At 60.0% G+C, this 27438-nt stretch overlaps 1 protein-coding gene across 1 annotated transcript; it reads right to left on the bottom strand.

The window, feature by feature from the left end:
- On the bottom strand, positions 1 to 26578 carry ESPNL (espin like). The gene is made up of 9 exons (XM_028105293.1): positions 26285 to 26578; positions 24933 to 25123; positions 23065 to 23251; positions 20497 to 20679; positions 11807 to 11938; positions 5538 to 5649; positions 4383 to 4486; positions 3480 to 3671; positions 1 to 1634 (listed from the first exon to the last, which is right to left on the bottom strand). The coding sequence occupies exons 1-9, from the start codon at positions 26576 to 26578 to the stop codon at positions 27 to 29; spliced, it is 3003 nt and encodes a 1000-aa protein (XP_027961094.1). The 3' UTR covers positions 1 to 26.
- Between the last annotated feature and the right edge of the window lie 860 nt (positions 26579 to 27438).

Genomic DNA, 27438 nt, shown 5'->3' on the forward strand with positions numbered 1-27438 from the left:
TCCCAAAGGCAGGCCGCCGGCCTGTCTCACTCTCCAAAGCTGAACATCTCGGCTTCTTTTTCCTTCCAGAAGGCGAAGCTCCGGTCAATGTAGCCGCAGATGTCCTCACTGTTGAAGCTGCCGCGCTGGTGGCCGGACCCCAGCCTCTGTGCCGCAGGCTCGGGGCTGCCGCTGGGGGCGGCGGCATGAGGCAGGGGCCCGAGGGGCGTCAGGCCTGACTTGCGGCCGGGCTCCGGGTCCCAGGCAGGACTTCGGCTGGAGCCGAAGAAGCGGGCTTTGATGTCCTCGAAGCCGTCGGTCCAGGCCCGGCGGCCGGCGGCCACTTCGTCGGTCACAGCTTTGTGGAAGGCCCGCGCAGTCTCCCAGCCGTGGGCGCCCAGGTGTTCGAAGACCTCGAAGCAGAGCAGGTGGCGCATCTTGCGTTCCTCGGCCGGCAGGTCACACTCCAGGAGCTGGAAGTAGCCCAGCATGAAGAGGTCCAGCGTCAGACTGCCGTAGGGCACGGGCGCCCCGTCCACGTGGGGCAGGAACTGCTCGGGCGACAGGGGCCCGCGGGGCCGCCGGCTCAGCCGCCGCAGTTGCCGCGCCGGCACGTGCGCCAGGATGGCCTTCCAGGTGCCCAGCAGGTGGGCGATGGCGCTCCGCTGCTGCCACAGCTGGCCCAGCCGGGGGCCCCCGCTGGGCAGCGGGGAGAGCAGCCGAGAGCCCCCGGCTGCCTCCTGTGCCTGTGGCCCGGCCCGGCGGGCCTCCAGGGTCCTGCACGCCGCCGTCTTGAGGGCTGGTGTGTAGGCCGACTTCTTCCAGTGGCTGAGGAAAAGCATGACGATGCGCTCCTTGCGCAGGTTGGCCAGGTCGGCGCTGGGCACGGCTCCCGCCTCCGAGGGGCCCTCCTCGCAGCTGATGCCCGAGTCGCTGGCCTCCTCTGTGTCGCCCGCCCCGGGTGCCCCTCCCACTGGGCCGCCACGGGGCTGCGGGGCTGAGGGCCAGCCGCCTCTCCGGTACTGCCCAGGCCGGGCCCCTGGCTCACAGGGGCCTGGGCTTGGGGCGCAGGGCGGGCCAGGGGCTAACTCGAAGTTGCCGCGCAGCATCCGCACGGACACCCCGCACTCCTGGATCTCACGCTGTGCTGCGCTCCTGGGGGCGCTGGCAGGGGCCTCTCTGAGGGCCTCCTGTGGGGGCCGGCCCGCGGGCTTCTCTTCGCCCTGCACCAGCCCGTTCATGCCCTTCAGCAGCAGGGACATGCTGCGCACCAGCCGGGCGATGTGGCTGCACCAGAAGGGCAGGGGCTGCTCACCTGGAGCGGCCTCCGAGGCCCCCGCGGGGCCCCTGGGCTCGGCCACTGGGGCGGGGGTCTCCTCACCCTCTGGTGTGGGTCCCCGGGGCAGGAGGTGGCTGTTGACCGTGATGCTGACCAGGGGGGTGGGCAGCAGGGCCTGCAGCTCGGCCGCCAACCGGCCCAGCTCACTCTCATACTCCTGGCAGCGGCGCCTCAGCTGCAGGTCAGCGATCTGCTTCTCCAGGTACAGCAGGTCGTCCTCCGTCAGCAGCTCCCCGAAGGGGCCCAGGATGGCCTGGTGGGCCTGTGAGTACCGCCAGGCTGCCTGCTCCGCGGGGCCCATGCTCCCGCTCTCGCCCTGGGCACAGGGAGGCCAGGTCAGCAGGGGCTGAGGCCCCCATTGCCTCGCAGTGGGGACAGGGCATGTTCTTGCTGGACACAAGCCCCCTGAGGGTGGCCTGGCCCTAGGTGCCCCTGGGGCCCCTAGCCCAGCCCCTACACACCAGCTGGCCCTTGCCCAGATTTAGAGCAGAAACAAGGAGGCTGGCCAGCCCCGGTCCCAAGTCTGAGGCTCAGGGCGGCCACTCTGCCCTGTGGGGGCCCAGTCTTTGCCCTCAGAAGACGGTACCTCTGCTCTGCCACCCCCACTTCCTCCCAATCTCATCTCCTCACTATCCAGTCCAAAGGGTCTCTCTCCTCAGAGCCCTCCTGGGCCCTCCCCCCAAGCTCCAGAGCCTTCTGTGGTTGGGTAGCAGCCTCCAAAGAGGGCGGCTTCTCCCACTCTGCTCTGGGTTCTCCTGGTGGCTGCCCTGGCACCAGGGTCCAGCCCCGCCCTCCAGTGCCCACGGCCTCTGGGACAGACACAGAGGGACCCTGCACTGGGCTCCCTCTGGGCTCAGGCTCTGTACCAGCCTGATTACAGCCCAGAGCCCCCTGAGGGAGGGGCCGCAGTTCACAGGGGAGGGGCCTGAGCCACCACCTGGTGGCTCAGAGGCCCAAGACTGCCTGGTGCCAGGCAGGGCTCTGCTCTGGTAAGTCCTGATTCCTTGGCCCAGCAGACCCAAGGGCACAGAGCGGAGCCACCCAGGGACGAAGCCTTTGGCCAGGCTGAGACACCACTTCCCTCAACATGCCAGGTGAGGATGACACGTAGCCATCAGCCACCCGTGGCTACAGAAACGGAATGTGGCTCGTGCAACTGAGAAGCGGGAGTTTGACTTTTGTTTCATTTTAATTAATTTAAATGGCCACATGTGGCTAGCGTGGCTGCGTGGGATGGGGTAGCTGTGACCAAGGGCTGTATAACCCTCATCATTCAGACAAATTCCCATTCCTCTAGCTAGACGAAGCCTGCTACCACCCAAGTCAAATCACAGCTTCTCTGCTCGGATTCCCAAAGGCTCCTCTGGGGCCTGATGGTGAGCCGCCCTGTAATACCCGCCTGTTTCCTCTCTGACCTCACCTCTGCCCATGATACCTCATTCACTCTGCTCCGAGGTACCAGCCTATTCATGCGTCAGGACCTTTGCATTTGTTCTCTCTGATTAGAGTCACTTGTCCCAAAGTCCCACAGGCTTCCTCTCTTATTTCTTTCTGGCTCCTGCTCAAGATCCCCTCCTCAGAGAGGCTGCCCCTGAGCACCCAGACGGAATCCCCACCCCCCTTTGCGCGGCTCTGCTTCTCTCCGTGACACCTGGAATCACCCGCCCTGCCCAATCACCCTGCCTTCCCCGCTGAAATATAAGGGCTGGGAGGGCAGGGGCCGGTCCCCTTCACTGCCTGGCACAGGGCCTGGCACAAGGTAGAGGTGGGGTGAAGATCGTTAGACAAAAGGACATGTGGCTGTAGCACCTCTGACACAGGGGAGGAGGCCCCAGCTCCCTGACCTGCTTCCACGTCATCGTCTGTCAGAGGAGGAAGCTGGGGCCACAGAGGGGCACGCAGGGGGGTGCCTGGGTTTCCAGACTCGAGGTGTGGGCTCAGACCCCCCACCTTCCACGTCTACCTGCCAGGGCAAAGCCTCCCGCCCTGCCTCCACTCTACCCAGTGGCCCCACTGCGCCCCTCACCCGCCGAGCCCCGCCCTCTCTCAGCCAGGTCCCGCCCCTCACCCGCCGAGCCCCGCCCTCTCTCAGCCAGGTCCCGCCCCCACTCAGCCAGGTCCCGCCCCCTCTCACGCCCCGCCCTGACCCACCGGGCCCCACCTGGGCCTGGGGCGCGGGCTCTGAGCCCAGGCGCGCCTGCAGTTTCCGCACCATCACCTGCCGCTTCCACTCGGGGATGGGCCGGCCGCGCTCGTCCCGCGTGGGCACCAGCCCGTCGAGGTCTCCCGAGGGCAGCCTGTCCAGCTGCAGCACCGCCAGGCAGTTCGGGGCGTCTCCCGCCACCATTTCTCCCTGTGCGGACTCAGGCTGGTCATTCAGGGCTCGGAGGGGACCCTGCCCGAGGCCGGTGGGGAGGGCCACACGGGGTGAGCAAGGCCCAGGGAGGAGGGGGTAGGCCAGGGAGACCCAGCGTTGGCCTCTGAAGGCAGGGATCCCCAGGGTCCGCTGTGGGATCCAGGTATGTGCGTGGGGGGCCCGCTGGCTGGGAGGCAAAAGAGATTCCTCCCCTCTTCTGTACATGGCAGAGAGGAGGTTGCCATGTGCATGAGCAACCGCGCTTAGGGTACAGTTACATAGAGAAATTCTGGTGGCCAATTCTGAACTGCAGGACTTGTCAGAGCCTTTAAGTGTGCCCTGTAACTCTCCAAGAGGGACAGCACCATGCAGCATTTCCCAAACTTGCACAGAACATCTCAGGGGCTGAGAGTTTCCAGGACCCATTCAAGGAGAGGGTGAGCTGGATTTATAAAGTCCTCATGGCCAGAAAGAAAAGGAAAAAGGGGAGCCAGCCTCCTCCAGTGGGTCCTGGGCTGGGTGGGAGCCCCTGAGGAGGAGGGCAGTAGACCCCAGGCCCACCCACCCATGGACAACTGCATCTCTGCCCCAGAAGTGACCTGGCCTGGGTGCACATAGGACTCTGTGACAGGAGGCCAGCCCGGCTTTGAGGGTTGGCTGGGGAGATGGGGGCAGAGGAGGGCAAGGGTGTGGAGTAGGGAGGCATACCGTGGGCACGGCCATGGTGCTGGTGGTGACCCGTGGAGGTGCTGCACAGATCGTCTGCTCCCTCAGAAGAGGCTGGTCAGGCCAGGCTGGGCTGGGGGTCACCACTGCTGGAGGGGGGAAGCAGAGTCAGGGGGCTTCCCTGAGAAGGCAGGGGATCGGGGTAGAAACCCCTGGACCTGGGGCAGAACTGGCCTTCCGACCACTAGCCTTGGAGCCAAAGACCCAGCCAGTCCCCCAACAAATGCCCCAGGGCCCGGCAGACTGATTCATTGCTAGGGCGTCCATGGGCCCCGGCGGAGCTCCCCAAGCCTGGCCAGTTGGAGAGCTTGCGTTTTACTCCTCTCACCCCTCGAGCTGGGAAGGGCAGAGGGTTGGGTTGGGTGGTCTGGGGACCTAATGCAGCCCCGTTAGACTGCAAAAGATCAGAACTCTGCTCTTACTGCCCCTCCCCAGGGCCACACCCCAACCGAGAAACACATCCTGCATCTCACACACACACACACACACACACACACACACGCACGCACGCACAAACACATTGCATGTGATTATATAACCACAACCCATGCACGAAGCGGTGCTTACCCTCATGAGTATGGGGCCTGCTGATATCGTTCATGCTGTCCATTTCATTTTGCTAAAATGGTCCCAGTTCCCTAAGAATCAGCGACCTGCCTCTGCTAGCCCACGGATGCTCCACCTGCTGGGGTCTCTGACCAGCAGCCTCAGATCCAGAAGGGCCCCGGGCCCTAGTGACCTGACCTTCAAGATTTACCTCTGGACAAGCCGAAGCCCAGAGAGGGAACGAGGCTCTGCTGAGGATCGCACACAGGGAGGACAGCCAGGCCCTGGGGGCTCCGAGCTCACAGAGGGGCCCTGGAGGCTGGAGCAGGGGGCCATTTAATTGCAATTACAAGTGTCCATCAAGGAAAATGTTGATCCTCACTTTAAGGAAGCAACCAAGGCAGTGAAGGAAATCTGGGAGCAGCTGGGGCTGGGTGACGGGAGCACTGGCTCCAGCTCTGGCCTCACTGTTTGGCGTTGCCCAGCTCCTGGAGTCCGCTGCTCCCCCAGCCCACCCCCTCGAGGGACCTTGGAGGTGAGGCCAGCAGCACCCACGGTCCAGGCCAGTCTTCCCTGGAGATGTGTACTCACGGGTGGGACTCCCGAGCCCCGAGCCCCTTGTCCCATCCTCCTGGGAGTGCCTGGCGGCTGACAGCGGAGGGGGCGGAAACGGAGGGGGCGGTGGCGTCATCAGGAGCCGCACCTGGAGGCGGACAGACCCGGTCAGCAGGAGGCCCAACTGGGCCTGACATGGGTTGCCAGCAATCCTGCCGGGGCGGTGGGCAGCATGGAGCAGGCTAATCCTGACCCAGTCTCCCTGGGCGGGGAGGCTGCCATCACCAGCACCACCAGGTGAACTCCCCCTTCATCTAAGGGCCTGGCTCACAGCCTTTCTCTGGAGGCAGCTCAACCCGGCAGCTCCGGGTGCTGGGTCGGAGCCGGGTGTCCGGCTTACGCTTACCTCTCTTTGGCCTTATGAGACATGCGTGCACACACACACACCTCTATACACTCGCGCACGTGCACACCCCTCCCTCACTGTCCCCGACTTCTGTGCTGAGACAAACGGCCTAGAACGGCTCCCCTCTCTGATAGGAGAGCAGAGGGAGCACTGTGAGGCTCTTGGAACACTTCTCAGACCCACAAGCGGGGGCTGTGTGGCTGTGGCCATATACCCCAGAGCTGGGGCGCTGTGCCCAGGACCCATCATGCAATGTCCAGGCTGCCCCCCTCCCCAAGGCCACGGGGAAACAGAGATCACCAAGGTCAGGCCCCTGGCACTGCAGGGGCCCCCAAAACTCACCCCTATGCCCTGCCCCATGTCCGGGGCAAGGCACAGACCTGACTGTGGCCACCTCTCTTGCCAGCGGGAAACTGACTGGTCACAGCCAGGAGGAGCCCTTGACCTGACGCATCTCCCCAGCTCAGCCCTGAGCAGCTTCAGCTCTGGGGACTGACCACCGGAAGCCAAGACTTCTGGCCTGGCTGACCTAGCGAGCAGGCTGCTGACACCCGGGGGTTGTGAGCAGCGGCACTGCGCTTGCCTCCTCGTGTCCCTCCTTACGTAGCAGAGAAATTCTCCAGGAGGACACCCGAGCCAAGCTTGTCACTTTTTGGTTTAAAGCTGAGAAGTTGAAGTCCGGCCAAGCCCATCTCTCGGGGCGGGGGCGGGGGGGGGGGGACTTCCTGGGCTCGCAGCTGCACCAGCATCACCGTGAGGCCCTCCTGCCACAAGGCTGCCCCCACTTGCCTCTCCAGCAGGCAGGACCACAGCTGCGGGCCCTCTGAGCACCCCAGTCCGGCTGTCAGACTGCAGCTCCTCACCCCTCCTTGCTGTGGGCAGTGGAGGTGGGACATGCCTCCAGGTCGGTGCTGGAGAGAGACAGCCCTGGGCAGGACATGGATGTGTGGCCTGGGGCTGGGACCCCAAGAGGGTGTGGCCCATGCTGCCGCTCGGTTTAACGATCTGCTGCCTCTGTCTTAAAATTCTTCATCGTTTTTGAATAAGAAGCCCGAGTTTTCATTTTGCACTGGCCCAGCGCGCGATGTAGCCGGTCCTGCTGGGGCAAACCCCTTGGCCACTCTGAGGGTCCCCTAGCTCAGTCCCATCTCCCGATCCCACCTCCTGGCAAGGAGGCACAGACCTTAGGGGCCACCCCAGCTTGGGGGCACCCTCAGGAGAACCCCTGACCTCTACCCACTGCCTCCAGCCCCTCAACTGCTCTCCCATCCAGGACCCTCCGCCCCCTGTGGCCGCTGAGAAGGAACACAGCCTGAAACCCCACCTGCCTGGCCACCACGCACCTCACTCCTCAGTCCTTCCAGGAATCCATGTGGAGAGCCCAGGAGCCCCAGGGCTCCGTTGGGGGGGGGTGGTCCGCCGGCCCCCGGCCCGGGGGCACCCACAGAGGCAGGGGCTGGGCTGAGCACAGGGAGTTGCAGCTGTCCGGGGCTGTCAGGGCTTGTCCCAGCTGCCGCCCCCGGGAGCGGGAGGTGTCGCATTAATATTTGAAGGCCGAGGTATCAGGTGGCCAGGCGGGCTTGGGGCTAGGCGCGGGATCCCTTACTATGGCACTTTCACCCTCCATAGGGCAGGGGCCAGGGAAGCAGACCCTCTGGGGATGTGGGCGAGACCTGAAATCCCTGGGTCACAGGAGAGGGAGAGGCTAGCCAGAGGAAAGCCCCAGTACAATGCTTCCACCCCTAGTGTAGCCCCCAGGGCACAGACGGGGAAACCAAGGCTCACAGAGGGCAGGGGGCTTCCTCAAGGCCCCAAGGTTGGGATGTGGTGGAGCGGGGATCAGAATCTTATTTGAGACCCCAGTCCTTGCTCCGGGAGCCTCTTGAATCCTTAGGTCCGGGGGCATCAGCATTCAAGGAGGAGGCAGATGGGTGGGCCTCTGGGGGCAGGGGAGACCCTGACACTGGTTGGGTTTCTCGCACTCCTACCGAGGACGCAAAGCCCTGACTACTCTTTACATGGCCATTTCTCAGGGCTGCATTTGGAGGGAGGGACCCAGAAGGATCTTATTGCTCGCTATAAAATGGGGGTTCTCCAGGCTCAGCAGTGACACAAACCTCCCGTGTGCACGGTAGCCATCTGGACCCATATCGCATCACGCAGGGACCTGGCGGGGGGAGGGGGGGAAGAGGACCCAATAAAACATGATGCTTGCTCTCTACAGTGTGTCTTGGACCCAGAACTCTAATGTCTTCTTCCAGCGTCCATGACGCAGATATTGGCCGGCTTGCGAGCTTTAAGCAGGGCTGAGTCAGACCCCAGAGCCTGGGGCACAGCTAGAGAAGCTGGCTGTCAGTCTGACAGAAGATGGCTGAGCTCGGGGGGCCTCCCTTCTTGCCTCTGGCCCCTCTCCCTAAAGGAATCTGCTCTCAGAGGTCAGGGGCAAGAAGCTCCCCTCCCCCCGCAGAGCGTGGGGGAAGACCAAAGAGGCAGGAAGTTGGTTTGGGGTGCAGGGGAATGGACTTTGGCCCCAGTGCAGCACCCGGAGCCTGGGGGACCGCGTGTCACTCTCCTGGCCCCGGGCCACAGCCTGCTCCCTACTCTCCGAGGAGAAGTGTGAGGGAGTCACTCCCGGGGCCTCGGTTTCCCCACCTGTAAGTCAGGAAGGTGAGAACTGCAGGGCTCAGACCTCACTGGCATGGCGTTCACCTGGGAGTCCCACCCAGGCCCCATCCGCTGTGCTGTTTCCCAGGCAGTGGGAGAACCCACATCCTGACACTAACAAGTCCGCAAGGAGCTAAAGGAGCTCAGATGTGGGGCTCCGACCTCTGGGTCCTGACGGCTGGGCACGCACGGCCCCCAGATCGGGCAATTGCCCTGAGGTCGGCGGACGGCTGGGCCTGGGCTGGGGCCTTCCCGTGGCCTGCTGCCTCCTTTCCTGTGTTTTTGGTGAGATTTGAGCAATGGTGTGCCTGCCATGCATTATACATCGAGGACAGCTGCGGTGAGCCGGGTTACAGGCCTGTAATGCCACCCGGGCTGAGAAAATCATGACCCACAGATGGGCGCCGGACTCCGGTCACCATGGCTGAGATTCGGTTACTGGCTGCACAGCCGGGCCCCACCCCTCCCTGGAGAGGAGGCTGCCCAGGGGAGTCCCTTGCCCTCTGTGGGCCTCAGTTCCCCAGCGAAGATGAAAGGGTCCTGGAGCCCTTCTGACCTAGGGGAGGGAAAGCGCACCCGCTGGGTGTCTGAGGAGCACCTCCTGCCACGAGGCTCTTCTATCCTATTGAACAGATGAGAAACTGAGGCTCGGAGATGCTGCAAACTGGCCAGTGCTCCCCAGCCAGGAAGAGCCTCTCCCACCCTGGTGGGCGTGAGTAGAGGGCCAAGGGAAAGCAGGACAGGTGGGTGCTGGGGGGTGGTGCTGGGGGGCTGGGCTCCCCCACTCTGGAGGGTCTTGCTCCTCATCCAGGACTGCTGTTCCCAACTGCCACCACCTGGCCGCGACCTCACTCAAACCCCGCCCTGCAGCCAGGAGCGCCCCCTGTCAGAGAGGCCCAACCCTTCATTGTGCAGAGGGATGCCCAAGGGCCAGGGAGGAGGAAGACGTGGCCCAGGCTGAGGTGGGGCCATCGAGGCAGAGCTAGCGCTGGGCAGCGGGTGGACCCAGGTCCTGCAGCCACGCCAGTGGAGGGGGCATCTCCCACAGGGCAGATCTCACCACTACCGATCCGGCCTGGCTCCCCGGGCTACCTCCCCTGAGACCCACGGCTCCCCAGGGGCAGGTACAGGCCGCCCTGTGTGGCTTTCACCACCTCCCCTGAGCCCAGCTTGGGAAGAGGCCAGCATGGCGACCTCTGGATATTGCGTTTCCATCAATATTGCATGAGGCGCCCGGCACCCCCTCCCCAGCACAGGGGACCCACAGCTGACACCCTGCCCTCCCGCAGAGCCAAGTCTGCGCATGTGAAGCAGGTGGCCTGGGGCGGGGGGCGGCACGCCAGCCGGTGGTGAGGGACCCGCACCCCTGCTGCCCTGGGCGCTCACTGAGGGAGGAAGGGAGGCTCCAGGCCTAACCCCGAGTCCCACACAGGCTCCCGAAGCTCCCTGCAGATACAACAACAAGCCTCAAAAGCCAAGGATATGTGGACAGGCTGGGCACTGCTGGTCACAGGCTGGGGTGCGGAGGCCGCACAGTCAGCCCCAGCTGGTTGGGGAGTCCTGCGAGAACAGAGTTCTGTCTCAGATCCTATGGTGATTCCGGGAAGACAGCAGGGCAGCCCGAGATGGGCCGGTTCTCCATGGCCCCGGGGCCGTCGGGAGAGCACCCAGAACCGCACCCCCCGGCTCCCCAGGCTGGGCCGAGTGGCCAGGAGGGTCTGGCAGATGTACCGGGGCCTGGGGATGGACGGCTGAGGTCAGAGACGCTGCTGGGACGGGAGGCCCAAGGTGGCTGGGCTGGGGACCTGCCCCCTGGCAGCAGAGCCCCGCCCCGCCTCCTGCTCTCAGCTTCCAGCTCGGCCCCAGGGACCACACGGGGGCCAGGAGGGACCCAGGTGGCCGGGACTTTCCCAGCCTGTGGACTGTGGAGCTCTGCCCGCTACACCAGGAACCCGCCCAGTCCCACAAACTCCTCAAACCCGAGCCGAAAAGACAACCTTTTACCAAACAGTAACCAATGGAACGTTTTGTACATAAATTGTGTCGTAAATAAATGACTTGAAGCAGTTAGGGCCGTCCTCGGTGCCCAAACCACAGCCGGCTGGGAGGTGGGTTTCAGGTGGCAGGGAAAGGACCGTCCCACAGGCCCAGGACCAGCGAGGACTGCAGCCCTGCCTCAGTTGGTCCTGGATGCTCCTGAGGGAAAACGAGGTGCAGGAACCCCCCGGTGAGACCCGGCATGGGGACATCACCTCTGTGGACCTCGGTGCTCTCACCTGGAAATGGGGCCACGTGATCCCAGGGACACTTCCCAAAAGGGTGGCCACTAAAGAAAACTGGCAAAAGCTGTGGCAGGTTGGGACTAATTTGTTCTAGCAGCTGCTTTGGGCCTGGAATGGGGACAGGGATGAGCGGGAGGGCGCTGGGGGGTCTGGCTCCACGTGAACCACACTGCTGACCTCACCCACGACAACGCCCATCCGCCCACCCACTTGTCTGTGTTCATCCATCTGCTCACACGCCCATCTGATCCTCTTCATTCAATACATGCTTGTGGTGGCCTGTCATGCGCCGGGGGCTGGGGCCGGCTGGATGGTTGAGATCCTTGACCTTATGGATGGGGAAATGGCTCAGCGAGGGCTGGAGCCATGAGGGTCATACCCAGATGTGAGCACAGGACTGGAACCTGCTGCTTTCTGGACTGCCACAGGGCTCAGCGCTCTGCTCCCACCCTGGGGTACCCTCAGTCTGACAATGCCACCCCACAGGTGCCCCAGCCAAGGTCCAGCCACAAGCCTAGCCCTGGTGCCTGCTGTAGCCTGGCCCAGTAATGGCCCTGCCCCCTGTCTTGACCCCTGCCACCCCCCTGTGGGAGCCCCAGTCATAGCCCCTGTCCCAGCCTCTGTCACAGCCCCAGTCATGGTCCCTGTCACAGCCCCTGTCACAGCCCCTGTCATGGCCTCTGCCATGGCCCCTGCCATAGTCCCTGCCATGGCCCATCACAGCTCCAGCCACAGCCCCATCACGGCTCTGTCATGACCCTTGTCACAGCCCCTGCCATGGCTCGGTCCCAGCACTGGGCCAGCTTATGGCGCCGGCTCTGTCCTGGCCCAAGACCTTTCTCCTGGGAACAGCATGGGGTACACAGTAAGCTTTCTCCATAATTTGGCTGTCAGGGCAGCTGGGGGCCCTGTCACCCCAGCCTCCGGGGCTGGGTGGGCACTGTGAAGCTTACCGGCCGGGCGCTCTCCCGCAGGAACTGGGCACAGTCCTGGTGTCCATGGTACTCTGCCAGGTCTGCCGCCGTATAACCATCTTCATCTCGTAGGGAGGGGTCCACGTGGTGGGTGACCAGCGTCTGGCAGCACTACAGGGAGGGGACACACATGTGACCACTGCACCATCTGCCTGTGCCCACCAGGTGTGGTGGCATCCACCAGGTGTGATGGAGGGCAGGCACCGTGCTGCCCCATCTCACAGGTGGGAAACTGAGGCCACCGACAACGAAGGACCTTGCCCAAGATCCTGCCGCTGTTCACTGCAGGGACAGGGCTCGAATCTCCAAGCCCCACCCACAGTGGCCCCGTCCAGGCAGCGGCAGCACCAAGCTCCGCAAGCTCCAGCACACCCTGGTCCCAGACAGGAACCGGGGTGCCCGCAGTCAGGAACTCGCCAAGGCCTCGGCTGGTAAGTAGATGGTACAGCCAGCATCCTGGCTAGGCAGCCCGATCCCGACCCTGCCCTTGTAGTCCATGCCCTGGGCTCTAAATGCAGAACCAGTGTCTGTTTGTACAGCAACGCTCAGAGCTGTGTGTCATTTTCACAGGAAGAAATGGGAAGATGGAACGATGGCCTGCTCACTGTGAGATTTGTGAGCAGGGGGTGGGTGATTACAGATGACCAAGATCTGTGAGGTGGCTGTCCCAGCAGCAAAACACATGGGTGGATGGATCCCATCAGAAAGTAGAGAAACAGGTCCCCAAGGACAACAGAAAATATGGACTAAATGTAAAAGTCACCTTCCTAAGCATCAAAGAGGAATTACCAGGCCAAGCTCAGGAGACAGGGAAAATCCGGAGGGATAAACCCTACCACTCAGAAGTGTTTTTGCCCTAACAACACACTGATGCAGGAAAAATAATGGTTCTTCCGACAGCCTCACAGGACTAGGGAGACCAGCAAAAGCTCATGGTCCTCCAGAGGTGAGGGCTCTGATTTATGACTTAGTGCTGTAGGCTGAGGGCTCTACCCTCAGAGTAAAGGTAAACTGGAAGCCAGCCAGCCCTCTGCTTCCCTTCATTCAGTGGGCCAGGGAACCTCGAGCCCGGAATGTGGACTGAGACGGTCCTGGGCTCATGATTCCTACGTACGCCTGACAACCAGAGGCAAGTAAGGTATCATCCAAGGCCTCAACTGACTCCTACAAATCGTTTTTCAAATATAAGTTATAGTATACAGTCAGACAAAGTCAGGAGCCCAAAGAAATAAGATACCACAACAAGAACCAGAAGACCCAATCCACAAGGAAACAGACCCAACAAAGACCCAAGAACTAACAGAGAGAACACAGCTGTGCTTACTACTTTCAAGGGAATGAAAATCAAGCTTGAAAATTTAGGCATGGAATTATAAACTACGAAAAGTGACATGGTAGATTTGAAAAATGACTATTAGTAGGTCAGGAACACAGAAATAATAACCAAGTTAAAAACTGAAGCTGTAGGATGAGTAAACAGAAAATCAGTCAGAAGCAGCAATCCAGATGCAGCAGAGAGACAACAAGATGAAAGCGGAAACGGCCTGCAATACCGTCTGTAATAGTAATCCCAGAAAGACGGGAAACAGGATGGGTGCAGAAGTCTCATCTGAAGGGATAATGGCTGGGCGTTTTACAGGACTTAGGGAAGCACCAAAGCACAAATTCAAGATGCTCAAGCAATCCCCAGTGGGAGAAATGAAAAGCAATCCACCTCAGGTCATCCCCATAGTGAAATTGCAGGAAACCAAAGACGAAATGAAAACCCTTAAAAGTGACAAGAGAAAGAAGGATTATCTTCAAAACAGTGGCCCCTCTCAGCTGACTTCTTTGTAGAAACCACAAGGCAATGAACGCATGTCATTTTCCCAGCAGCAAAGGAAAATCCGTGGAAATTCCCAAGCAACAATTCTATACCCAGCAAAAATCTCCTTCAATACTGATAATGAGATAAAGGTGCTTCCAGGCAAACAAAACAAAATGAAACAAAGAATTGGCCGGCAACACACCCACACTAAGGGAACATCTGAGGCATCGGCTTCAGACTGAACGGAATCAGACTAAGTGGAAGGGATTCCATATGGAAGGCCAGAGATGCCAGGGGGCATGAAGACGACCAAGTGGTAAATTTGTGGGTAAGTTTCAGTAAGCCTTTATTTCTTGACTGAATGGAAAACAATGTCAGATAGGGTTTTTTTAAACTGCAGAAATAAAACACATTAAAAATGGTGTGACCCCATCCCATTCCAGCCTCATCCCCATGCTGCAAGCTTTCCTGCTCCCTTCTTTCTTACCACTAGCCTCTAGGCTGTGCCTTGAAAAGCTCAAGCCCATCACAGGAAGCTGGGGGCTGCTGGGGACCATCGTGCTCACACCCTGGAGGCTTGTCTAAGAGATGGGGAAGCGAGTCCTTCCCATGCACCTCACTGCACCAGGCATCATTCTGGAGCGACACATAGACCGCTCATTCAGTTCCAATGTCACCCTGTGAGGTTTATTCCCATGCCTGTGTTACACAAGAGGACACAAGGCACAGAGAAGGACAAGAAGCCTCCCCAGGGTCATACTGCTAGGAAGTGGGGGCAGCCTGGATTCACAGCAGTGGCTCTAAGAGCCTATGAGCTTCGTCAGCACCCTAGACAGAGGAACATCACAGGATGAAGCAGGGCTGGAAGACACCTCGAGGGTACCTTAGTCCAGGCTCCGCCCTGCCATCAGTCCCAATGCCCTCTTTTTACTGCAAACGTTTTCTGACACCCCATTCGCTATTCTTTTTTTTTTTTTTAAGATTTTATTTATTTATTTGACAGAGAGAGAGACACAGCAAGAGAGGGAACACAAGCAGGGGGAGTGGGAGAGGGAGAAGCAGGCTTACCACCGAGCAGGGAGCCCGATGCGGGGCTCGATCCCAGGACCCTGCGATCATGACCTGAGCTGAAGGCAGATGCTTAACGACTGAGCCACCCAGGCGCCCTCCCATTCGCTATTCTAACATTAACTCCACTGAGAATCAAATTTGCTTGCACACATAATTTTAAAATAATATTATACTCTAATATGAATGAGAAAAGAAAAATAATTTATAATTTGAGAAACCTGCATTTTACTTTGTGAGTATTTGGGCATGGCTGCACCAAAGGCAAAGTCTGATGCCCGTATCATGAAAAATTAAGAAAGGCACTCAAATGGACAAAACAGATTACTGAGTGTCCTGCTTAGACTTCTGGTTATTTCCCCTCTCATTCACTGCCCTAGAGCCAACTACTCTGCAAATTGTATAAAAATGTTCATGTTATAAGGGCACCTGGGCGGCTCAGTTGGTTAAGCGTCTGCCTTAGGCTCAGGTCATGATCTCAGGGTCCTGGTATCAAGCCCCACAGCGGGGTCGTGCTCAGTGGGGAGCCTGCTTCTCCTTCTGCCCCTCCCCCATGCTTGTGCTCTCATGTGCGTGTGCTCGCTCTCTCTCAAATAAATAAAATCTAAAAATAAATAAAAATTTAAATAAATAAATATGTTCATATTAGAAATGACTCTTGTCCAGAGAAAGGCTAAACGCAAAATGTGTGCACTGGGGTGCAGTCAAGGATTTCCCTGTCAATACTGACTGGTTTTGCATCTGTCTATTTGTGAATTCACTTCATTATTCCTTACCTGTGACGTATTTGTTTGTTTACTCCTGGTTATATGAATTACTTGCTTTCTCCTTACTTAGTGAGTTAAATAAAAATCTTTGACACAGGCTCATTTTATAGTTGAATGAGCATCATGATTACAAGCACTTTCAAAAATTATCCTCGAACGTACCTATCTGTAGAATTCACTGACGGGTGCTGCATGAGTGATGCCATTTTCCCAGATAGCGAGTAGTTCGTGGTAAAGTGCTAAATAAAACAAGATACTATTTCCCTCAACGTGGACAGTAGGAGCATTCTTGGAAAAGCCTTGTATATACTGACACTATGAAAAATATTGGGGTGTGTGTATACATATAATTGAATTTAAGTTCTAAGCTTAGATAATCATATACACTTGAGTTGGGTTCAAAGCTCAGGTCATTATAAACAGGTTTTCCACCTACATGCATGTCTGATCCACTGGGAAGTTGGGTGGGGCACGGGACGTTCTGTCATTGTGCAGGACTGCCTGGGGAATAGCAGGTCCCCTGGTGTCCCCTCCACCACGAGTGCACCTCAATCACTGTAAAACCAAAAACAGCCCTGAAATTTCTGACCCCCACCGCAGGGGGTACTGCCCTGTTGAGAACCAAATACTCTTGTGGTTCTTGAATCCTTGGTCATGTCCTAAGCAAGTGCTCAATAACTATGTGTTGGATGAGGGAGTATCTGAATGGAGGAGAGTGAACGAATGGACATCAGAGGCTCTGATGAATTAACCGGCACTCACCCGCACCTTTCACCCACCCAAGGTTGACTGAGGCAGTCGTGCTCCGGATGCCTCTAGGAACTCCTACCATACTCAGGAGTGAGTTCCCTTCTTGAACAGTAAGTTAGGCAGAGAACCACCAATGAGGTAAAACCACTCATCTGAACCCCGAGAGAGGCTTATTTACACCTGCCTCCTGTCGTTTCCTTTTCGACCTCATCAGCAAAGCCCCAGACCACATCCCATCTTAGGGCAACTTCCTCCGCCAAACAACCGTGGCGTCGCATACCCTCCTCTCGAGATTCATGGTGGCCTCTGGACTCAGCATTATAACCTAGTTCCATGCTGTCACCAGTGACCCCTCACTGCCAGCCCCGGCTCCTGCTCTCTGCTCTGTTCTAGCAGTTGACCACGTCTAGCCATCTCTCCCTTGCCAGAAATCCCGCTCCTTCCCATGTTCACACACCGCTGTAAGATCCATCGTCTCTATGAATTCTTTCCCGATTAGCTGAGCTAATGCTAGTCACACAGATAGTTCTTGAAATTGTATGTCATAATCCCCTGGGGAGTTTTAAAAAGTCCTGACACCTGGGGGCTCCACTCAGAGCCAATCAAACCAGGATCTCGGGGCAGGTGGAGCCCCGGTGTTAGGACTTTAAACGTGTCCTGGAGATTCCCAGGGTACAGACAACTCCAAGAACCACCGCACCGGCACTATACACTGCATCTAAAATCCCAAACAAAATGTTAGCAAATTAAATTCAGCTATATATAAGAGGTAACATATCATGATCAGGTTGTACTTACTCCAGGAATGCAATGTTGGTTTAACATTTTAAAAAGTAATCAGAGTAGAGAGGAAGGTCTTGAGATATTTGCACACGTACATTCACTATAGCATTGTTCACAATAGCCAAGAGGTGAAAGCAATCCAAGTGTCCCCTATGGATGAATGAATAGAGGCAATGTGGTCCACCCACACAAGGGAATATGATTCCATCTTCAGAAGGAAGGATATTCTGACACCTGCTTCAACATGGATGGGCCTTGAGGACATGATACTGAGTGAAATAAGCCAGTCAAGGGCGCCTGGGTGGCTCAGTTGGTTAAGCGACTGCCTTCGGCTCCGGTCATGATCCCGGAGTCCCGGGATCGAGTCCCGCATCGGGCTCCCTGCTCGGCGGGGAGTCTGCTTCTCCCTCTGACCCTCCCCCCTCTCATGTGCGCTCGCTCTCTCTCTCTCTCTCTCATTCTTCTCTCTCTCTCAAATAAATAAATAAAATCTTAAAAAAAAAAAAAAAGAAAGAAAGAAGCCAGTCACAAAAGGATAAGTACTACATGATTCCACTAGAGTTGTCAAACTCATAGGGACAGAAAGTAGAAAGGTGGGTGCCAGGGGCTGTTGGAGGGGGAGCAGGTAGATGTTTAATAGGGACAGAGTTCCAGTTTTGAGAGGTGAGAACTAGGAGATCTGCTGTATTAACAATGTGCATATAGTTAGCATCACCGCACCATACACTTAGAAAGAGGAGGATAAGCTTTTTTTTTTTTGAAGATTTATTTATTTGAGAGAGAGTGTGTGAGAGAGAGAGAGAGCACAAGGGGGGAGGGTCAGAGGGAGATGCAGACTCCCCGCTGAGCAGGGAGCCCGATGTGGGGCTCGATCCCGGGACCCTGGGATCATGACCTGAGCCGAAGGCGGACACTTAACTGACTGAGCCACCCAGGTGTCCCACGAGTGTAAGTTTTATGTTATGTATCCTCTACTTCAATTTAAAAAGCAAAAGCAAGTAATCGGTATAATTCACACCATTCAAAGAATAAAGACTGATATAGTAAAACAAAAACATGCTAAACAATCATGGCTCCCTTTGGAGGCTGCTAGGACACCAGCTCTTTATTCTGAAGTTTTATTCTTAAAAATGAGGGGAATCTGACCCAGCTAAGGAGCCTAAGGAGACCCGAAGACTAAATGTAGTGTGGTATCCTGGAGGGAATTCTGGAGCAGGAAAAAGACATTAGATACAAACTAAGGAAGTCTGGGGGCGCCTGGGTGGCTTAGTCAGTTAAGTGTCCAACTCAATTTTGGTTCAGGTCATGGTCTTGGGGTCATGAAACTGAGCCCCAAGTTGGGCTATACGCTCAGCACGGAGTCTGCTTGTCCCTCCCCTCCTTCTCAGCCCCTCCCCTGCTCATGCTCGCTCTTGAGCACATGCTCTCTCTCTCTCTCTCTCTCAAATAAATAAATCTTCAAAAAACTAAGGAAATCAGAATAAAGTATGGGCTTTGGTTAGTAATACTGTATCAGTTTTGGTTCATTAATTGTGACCGTGCTGATTAAGTTGATAATGATAGGGGGAAACGGATGTGGGTCTATAGGGATTCTCTGTTCTAGCGTCTCGATTGTTCTCTACAAATCTAAAATCATTCTGAACTATTCTAAAATAAGAATTTATTTTGAAGTTGTGGGGGGAGATGAAGCATTAACCTAGGCTGCCCAGACAAAGTACACTTCTGGGACTGCTAATGGATCAACAGACTCACCAGACAAATCAGTAGTGTGTGGCTCCTGTTTAGCCTCCAATTACATACAGTGCAATCAGGGAAGTGGATGCTGGAGGCTATCAGCAGGCTGGAGCGGAGATGATAGTAGGACCTTACTGTGAATTATTTTTAGGTGTGATCATGGTTTGAAACTGTGATAAAAAACAAAGGGAGTCCTTATCTCTTGGAGATGTCTGCTAAAGTATTTCTGGCTAAAACAGTGTGACATGTCTAGTTTGCCGAGGGAGTAGTGGAGGGCAGTGCGCCAGCCAGTCATTGCTGATCTCACACTCTCCTGTGCGTTTAGGATTTCCATAATAAAAAGATTGAAAGGAAGTCTGTTCTTGGCTTGGCTTGGCAGCCTGAGTTCTTTTGTTTTCATATGCAGAGAGGGTGAGGAGCCACCGACCCTTGGCTCCTCTGTTCTTGGCTCCTACTGGGTATTTCATTTGAAGAAAGCCACTGCTCCTTCCTGAGCAGCACCGCACTGGCTGGGCTCGGGGCTTCTCCAGTCCCTCTGGACTTGGGGTCCCCTCACCACCTCCAATTCCTCTATCGTCATGTAGCGGGACAAAAACAAAAGATTGCAGGGCTACGTGCAGACTCACCCTCTTCTCCCAGGCCTGCTGAGGACCCTTCTGCCCCCTTCCCCACCCCCCCCACCCCCCCGCCCCCGCAAGGCTTACCCTGCCTTCCCACCTGCTGCCCCCTCCCTGTCTAGGAAGGGGTGGAAACCGGGGAGACAGAGCTGGGGGAGTGAGCCTGCAGGGCTGAGTGGTGTCTGAAGGAAGAGAGGGGAAGGGTAGCTGGGGTGGAGGGTGGGGAGGAGTGGAGAGTCCGAGAAAGACAATTTTCGCAGGGCTGCTGTAAGCTGGGACCCGGTCTCCTTTGCTTTCTTCAAAAGGAATGGGTGCCTTCCCGTGATGCTTGGTTGCTGCAGTTTATTTTACTTGACACGAGTGACACTGGGGCCACCTGGGCCCCAGGCACACTTTGGGTCCCAGCTGGGAACAGCTGTCCGGAAGCAGAGACCCCAGCTGCATCTCAATAAAACCCTCCCTCTGGACGAGCCCCGCCTGGCACACTGCTCCTTGGCTGCGGCAGGCTGAGCCCCTTTGGAGACAGTGCTACGTGGGGCTGGGTGGGGCAGGCGGAGGAGGAAACCTGTGTTTTGCTCTCAGACTGGCCTTGCCTTTCCGTGAGGTCAGTGTGCAGGTGGTGCCCGGGGCAGGGGGCCGGTGCCGATGGCTGGGTCTATTCTCAGTGTTGGACCTTAAATATTTAAATGTCAGCCTTGCTGACTCCGGGTTCCTCAGTGTTGTTTCCGAGGGACTGGGCCATGCGAGTCCCCAAGATTTATTGGATGATAGCAAAATGGCTAACCTCATGCCCCCGGCCCAGCCCGGCTCCCTGTGCTCACAGCAGAGTGTCGCAGCCAAGGGTTCTCCTGGGACGGGCGACACACCCTGGGAGTCTCTGTGCAGAGGAAGGGGTACGCACGGAGGGGAGAGCATGGATTTTGCTCCCAGGTAGATCAGAGTCTGGATCCTGGGCAGTGACTGCCCATCTCAGCCTCACTTTACCCACCTGTAAAAGGGGAACCGTGACCCCTCTCGTATGGGGCTGCTGAGCGAGTTGACTTATTTTTGTAGGAAGTGCCTGGGAATGGGGAGCTCTCAGGCCTGCCAGCTTCTTGGGGCCCCTGGGCTCTACTGCGCCGCCTCCCACCTCGCCAGCCTTACCTCCATTTGCCCGTTCTCTGCTGCATCATGGAGGGGGGTCCCACCCCAGGAGTCTGTCATGATGGGGGCACCCAGCAGCAGGAGCCGGTCTAGAATGGGTGTGTGGCCGCCTCGAGCTGCAAAGTGGAGGGCTGTGGCCCCCTCGTTATCCTGTGCCGTCAGGCCAATGTCGGTGAAGGTGACCTGGGAAAGGTGGGGGAGGAGGGCCAGCTGAGGAGGGGACCCCTCCTAGGGAGGGGGTATGGGGGAGGGAGCTCGGCACAGAAGTGGGAGGCGACCCTCCCCAGAAGCCCTGGAGACAGCCGGGGACCAGGAAGTCAATGAAACTCCAGGGGCCACTTCTAGAAAAATTCTGCCTTCCTGATGGAAGGGGCTGGTGGCTGTGGTGTCACCCCTGTTTCTCCCTCCTCCTGCCTTGAATGTAGCCAACTTTCACCATAAAGGAAAGGCTGGGAGAGCAGCAAAGATTCAGCCGCATGGGGCTGGGTGTCTGATCCAGAGTCAGCAGGTTCCTGCTGCTTCTATGTGCCCGGGACACTGAGAAGGAGGTTCAGTCCAGTTGTCACCTGCAGCCAAAAGCGTGCTGACTGATCCCACAGTCACATGTGTCTGCTGGGAAAGGAACAGGGAGCCGGGAACAGAGGCCCTCCCGTCAGCCAGCTCCCCAGAGGGAGAGGGCGCCCAGCCCCGGAGGGGGGGGCCAGGTTGGAGGCTGCAGGGAGGCGGCAGGGGGAGTCACGCTAGAAAGGCCTTTCTGGCCCTGAGAGCCCGTGGCCCTGGCTGCTCCCTGGGATGAGCCCCCGTGGTGCTCCCTGGGACTCGGTGGACATTCCTCCCTCCTGCCACTCTCCCTGCCCCCTCGAGAGTACCCCTCCCCAGTGCTTTGTGCTGTTGCTTCTCCCCCAGCCCACCCCCAGGGCCACGTGCTGAGCCCCTGCTTGCTCACAGTCCTACGCCCCCCGGGACTCGGGCTCACCCCAGGGGCCAGGAATCCAGGTGCAGAGACAGGCACATTTCTGGGGGGGGGGCCACGGTCTGAACCGGACGGGATTTGAATGACAGGAGAGGGAACGTGAGGATGACTCCGCAGGAAGGGCAGGGTGGGGCTGCAGAGCTTCCTCCCCGGAGTGGAGCCGCCTTGGGTTGGGGGCGGGGGAGGCGGCCAGTGGGAAGGTGCCACCTCCCTGTGGACCCAGCCCGCACAAAGTGTGTGAGCTGCCGCTGGTGCCTCAGGGGCGAAGGGCCAGCCTGGGAGGGAGAGTGGCTAAGGGAGGCTGGAGGCAAAGGCCCATGGCTCAAAGACCAAGCGGGTGGCTGGGTTTCATCATTTGTTCCTTCGCTCATTCACTCGCTGGATCAACATCTCCAGAGCCCGGGCTCGGTGCCAGGCTCAGGGATGCGGTCCTTGCCTCCCAGAGGCAAATGTATAGTTTATCAGGGTGTTGGTGCCACAGAGGAAAAACGGCAGGACAGCAGGACCGAGGGTTGGGTGGGGTGGCGCCATCCTAAATGGATGGGCAGGGAAGGCAGTGGGGAGGCGCCACGCACAGTGGGGACCCTGCCAGGGAGAAGGCCTCTCAGGGAGGGAGGCCAGCCGCTGGAGGAAGAGCCGGGGCGGAGGTCCTGCGGGAAGTGTGGGAGGTTTGGAGCAAGGAAGGGTTGTCTCATCTCCACCAGTGGCCAGTGTGGCCTTCAGAGATGCCTGTCAGACCCTGCCGCTCCTGGCTCAGAGTCCCTCAGGGGCTCCCAGTCCCTCAGGAAAGAGCCCTGGTCCTCTCAGGGCCTCTGCCTATCCTGGCTCACTCTGCCCCAACAAGCCAGGCTCTCTCCAACTCGGATTAAAAGCTGGGCCCTCCTCCTTGTTCTGGGCATGACCTTTTGCCCAACTACCCCCGACCCTCCTCAGGCAGACCCCCTACTCTGAGACACACCGCCCCCCTGCCCACCCCGGGCCTCTGTAATGAACCCTCAAGGGTCCCGGAGACCTTGCCTGGTCTGGTTTTCTGTGGTCAAAGCAGGAAGTCCCCAGCCCATCCTGCGAAAATGCATCCCCCCCGCCCCCCGCAACCCGGGCCACAGTGTGTTCTGGGGTCTCAGGGCTTCCTTCCAGAAAGAGGCCCAAATACCCCTTCCCTGGGTCCAGAACGGAAGAGACTGGGGGCTCTGAGACAGCAGAGCAGGAACAAGTGGCCGAATGCAGGGCCAGGAACAGCCAGTGCCCGCTGGGGGCCACCTGCCCTGAGGGTGCCAGGAAAACCCCCAGGACTCCTGGGGGAGGGGTCACAAGCGTCCCCACTGTCCTTCAGGGGCCACTGCCCATCAAGGCTGCACTCCCGGGCCCAGTCTGGGCCTGCACACACCGGTGTTCAAAGTGATGGCCGGGCACATCTGATCCCCTACAACTCTGTGGGGTCCCCGGTTTTCCTGTGGGCAGACTGAGACCCGGAGAAGCAGAGCCGCCACCCCAGCCAGGCCCTGCTTGCTTGGAGGGGGCTCTGGGGCCGAGGAGGGAGCAGGTGCCGGCCTTTCTGCATCTCCCATGCCCCAACACCCCCGGCGCCCACTTACCAGCCAGATGGCCAGTGAGTAGTGGCCGTGGGCAGCAGCCGCGTGCAACACACTCATGCCATCAAGGGCGCGCAGGTGCACGTCGGCACCACAGTCCTTCACCAGAAACTGGGCCAGGTGCAGGTGGCCCTCCTGGCAGGCCAGGTAGAGCGGGGAGGCCCCACTGCGCGTCCGCCGGTTCACGCCGCTGTGGGGGAAGGTGAGGTTCAGAGGGTGTTTGGTGGGGGTTGCAGGAGGCAGGGGCTGCCCCAACCACAGGCCCAGATCAAGGGGACGGGAGGCCCAGCCCTTGGCCAGTCTGTTTGTGCCCAGCCCCCCTTACTGGCTGAGGTCCCCCCTACAGCTGGTCACCTGTAGGACTGTACAGGTTGTGCACTGCTCAAGGGCACCAGCAGCGCCCCCCACACCCCATAACCCTCTTGCCCCCGACCACTGGGATCCTGGAATCCAGCTCTGCACACTCCCCATCAAGCTGTTCAGCTGTTCACGGTGCTGGGGCTTGCTGGTGGGTGAACGGCCTAGGGGAGCCGGCAGCGGGCAGGTCATTGAGCCTCCAGAGCCCAGGGCCTGCTCTGCAAGAAAGGGCATTGTGAGCAGTGCCCAGGCCTGGCATCCGAATTCCAGGCTCCAGCATGGACGGACTGGAGGAGGGTCATGGGAGTCCCCCGATCCCGCTCTGCCTGAGCCGCCGTGGGGCCAGGTGAGTTCTTGGTCCCCAGTGGAATGCTGCAGGGAGGGACAGTCCCCTACCCAAGGCCGACCCCAGCCCCCCGTGGCGCAGGCTTCACCCCGTGGTCAGTGCCAGGTGGGGTGGGGGCGCTAGGGCCTGAGACACCGCAGGCACACTTGTGTGTTTTAATGCAAAGTCTCCAGGTTTTACAAGGTAAAAACTACTTTAAAAAAACGGAGTCTAACGGACCCTCTGTGGCTGGCCAGGCCCAGGGCGCCCACAGGGTCCGTAGAAGCGAGTCCTAGGACCTTCGCCAAGGGGGTGGGATGAGAAGACCAAGGAATAGCTGAGCTCTCGGGCCTTGAGGAGAAGCCGGTGTGGGGCAGCCGGAAGAGCCCGCCCTGCAGCCAAACCCCCAGAAGGAGAAGAGGCACGGCTGGAGGCAGGTGGGTTGCGGGGGGAGGCTAGGTCACGTGTGGGCTGCACACTGAGTCCCACACCCAGCTGGGCCTGCAGCCCTGGGAACGGGGGCGGGGAGGCCATGTGCATGACGCCCCCGGACGGCCCTGCACGGTGCCCACGGCATCCTCTGTGTGGGCCAAGGACTGGACAGGCTCTCAGGAGGAGGAAGGGGAGACCGGCTGGCCCCCACCCCGGCTGGGCCCCTCCCATCCCTGCCACTCCCAGTTTGCCCAGCACCAACTCTGGGCAGCGGGCACAGGGCCACCAGCATGAGACTGGCCACCCTGGAGGGGTGTCCAGTGCAGCGGAGGGGACAGTGTGGCAGGGCAACCCGGGGTGTGCCCGTACCCCCCCCCCCACCCCGAGCGCACTGTAGGCCTCCGCTCTTTGCAGGAGACTGGAGGGGGCCCACCTTCCCCGCTGCGCGAGCGTGCGTCCCGACACGCCCCCGGACTGACCGAAAGCAGTCGCAGAGGTTCCTGGCCCCGCCCCCCGCGCCGCCAGGACGAGCCGGGGTCCGGGCCGGCACGGCCCTCGGCCGGCAGGGTCAAGGTCCTTGCCCCGCTCCGAGTCTCGTCGGCCCTCTGCCGCCGCCCTGGCCCCACACTGGACCCTCCCTGTTCCCCCCCGGGGCCTGCCCTGCAGGGCCCGCGTCCCCAGCCACCAGCCCTGTCCCCCTCTCTACCCGGCGGCCGGCTCTCGCGGAAGGCCGACAGGGGGCGCTCTGGCTCCTCACCTGCCGTGGGCCGCCGCCAGGAGCTTCAGGCAGGTCAGGTCGCCGCTGACGGCGGCGTGGTGCAGGGGCAGGGCCCCCTCCAGGGTCTCCAGGGCGGCCGCGTGGCCCTCCCGAAGCAGCCACTGCACCAGCAGAGGGTGCCCGAAGCGGGCGGCCAGGTGCAGCGGGGAGACGCCCGAGTCATCTTGGTCCTATGGGGCACAGAAGGGCAGGGAGCCTGTGACAGGCCCGACCCGGCCCCGGCTGGGCAGTCCCAGGGCCCAGGAGCCTGCCGCCCAGCCCGCCCTGCCGGCCTGCCGGGAGGGGGTCTGCTCTTCCCACTCTGCCGGCTGAGCCTGGTGGCCTGCTCGGGGGAGGAGGCAGGGCGGGAACACAAACGCAGGTCTTCCGGGTCCAAACCCGTGATCCCGCTGCGCCCGGGCCCCTCTGTCCACGGCAGTCATGGCCCTTTCCTGCCCTCGGCTCACAGCAGGAAGGGCTTCCACGGGCACAACCTTGCCCGTGTCAGGCTCTGGGGCCTGTTGCCGGTCCCGGGGCCCTGCCTCTGGGCCTCTGGCCCCTACCTACCCCAGCTGAGCACCCACCCGCCAGCCACGATCCTCACAGCCGGAAGCACTCCCATGGCAAGCAGCTGGCAGGCCCGGGCATGCTCCCAGGCACGGAAATGGGCACCGCTCCCCCTCCCCTGCTGCCGCTCGGGTTGCGGGAAGAGCTGAAGGGCCTGGGGTCTTCCCTGTCCGGGACCCGGTGCCACTTCTCGGAGGGTGCCCTTCTATGCCCTGTCGGAGCTTGCCCACTGTCCCAGGTCCTCCACCTGGACAAAGGGACACCAGGCAGGCAGGAAAAGGGGGAGGGGGGGTCCTGCTGGAAAGGCCACTGAGCCCTGGAGACCCTCCTTCTTCCCAACGCTCCCCCTACAGCAGGGGTGCTGTCACCTGCCGAGGCCTCCAGTCGTTCAAGCAGGGCCCACAGCTCCTGAGCCCGTGTGCCCACCGTGCTCCTCTACAGACCCGTCTGGACCCTTTGGGAAGCAGGCCCCCTGGATCCAGCCTGATGGGAACACGGCGGCCCCCCCACCGTGGCGAGGCCAGGCGCTCCGATGTGGGGAGGGCACAGGGAGAGCACCTGGTTGCTCTGTGCCTGCCCCGGGGAACACGCGGTGGGAGGCGGCCCAGGCTTAACGAGGGCCCGGTGCTGGTTTGGGGTGAGGCGGACCTGCCTGTGCTGTGCGGCTTGCACGGCGAGTCCAGGACAGAAGCCAGAGCTGTGGTGCCCAGGACGTCCCGGCTCACAGCTCCTGCTCCCCCAGTCTGCAGGCACGTGGGCCGTACCAAACGGCTCTCCCCACTCACCTGCAGCCCACAGCCCCCGTCACGCACCAGCCAGCACAGCTCGGCCAGGCTGCCCGTGGCAGCGGCGTCGTGCACCGGGGTGGCCCCGTTGTGGGCCCGCTGGTTGCTGGGCAGCTCGGCCTGCTGCACCAGGAACTTGACACAGGCCAGGTGGCCGGCCCGGGTGGCGTGGTGCACCAGGCCAGCCCCCAGGGCGTCGACGATGCCCGGGCCCAGGGCCCCGGCCTCCAGCAGCTGCTTCAGGGTGGCCAGGTCCCCATCCTTGGCGGCCGTGAGCGCCCGCTGCTCCTCCATCCTCCAGCCCAGCCACTCGGGGGCTCTCAGCGGCTCACGCACAGGCCCGGGCTTCCTGTTTCAGGCGTGGACGAAGCTCCCAGCTCTGGTTACCCGATAAGCGGTGCACGGGGCAGATGGGAGGCGGCGGGCGGGGGGCGGGGGGATGGGGCGGGCGGGCCTCGGGAGACTGGGCCTCGCAGCCCTACCCCAGCACGCCCGCCCGCGGTGGCCAGAGCTGCGGCTGGCGCTGGGGGAAGGGTCTGCACTGGGGTCAGGTCAGGGGTGGGTGCTAGCTGGCAGATGCTGTCCTGTGACTGGCCCGGGCTCTTCCTCTTTCGGAGCAGGCACTGAGGAGATGCGCTGTGTCTCTCATCCTGAGAAGGACTTCCCGCAGCTAGTGGGTGTTTACGTTTCCCAGGGTCCTTCCAGGAAGGCAGTAGGCTCCCCAGCATCTGCTTCCTCTCGTCGGGGCTGTAGCCCGGAGGCTGTGCTGGCCCAGGGGCAGGCCACCTGAGAGACTCCTCTTACGGGAGGGCAGACCCGTCCACAGGAGGGCCCTCTCTGGGGAACTTAGGGCCACGCGTGCTGGAGTTCGGCTAGGTCTTCACCCACGGAGCCAAGGGCCCACCGCCCCTGGGGGATCTATGCGAGATCCTGGCCCTGCGCTGGCCTTGGAGGCTCCATAAACCTCTGGGGAGCAGCAGCTCGTCAGAGCCAGCCATGGGCCCAGGGCCCTAACCCCGGACAGGAAGGCCTCCGAGGCGAGTGAGGGTCTCTGGGGCTGTGGCTGAAGGTCAAGGGGGTTTCTTGAGGGCTGCCGCACTTCTTGCCCAGACTCTTCTCTTCAGTGGAGCTGACACCCGTGGGGCTTTTCCTAG

Source organism: Eumetopias jubatus, unplaced genomic scaffold (genome assembly GCF_037043125.1).
Source record: "Eumetopias jubatus isolate StellerSeaLion01/CBP00866 unplaced genomic scaffold, mEumJub1_p1.0 scaffold_3, whole genome shotgun sequence".
In the NCBI taxonomy this organism is placed as follows: domain Eukaryota; kingdom Metazoa; phylum Chordata; class Mammalia; order Carnivora; family Otariidae; genus Eumetopias; species Eumetopias jubatus.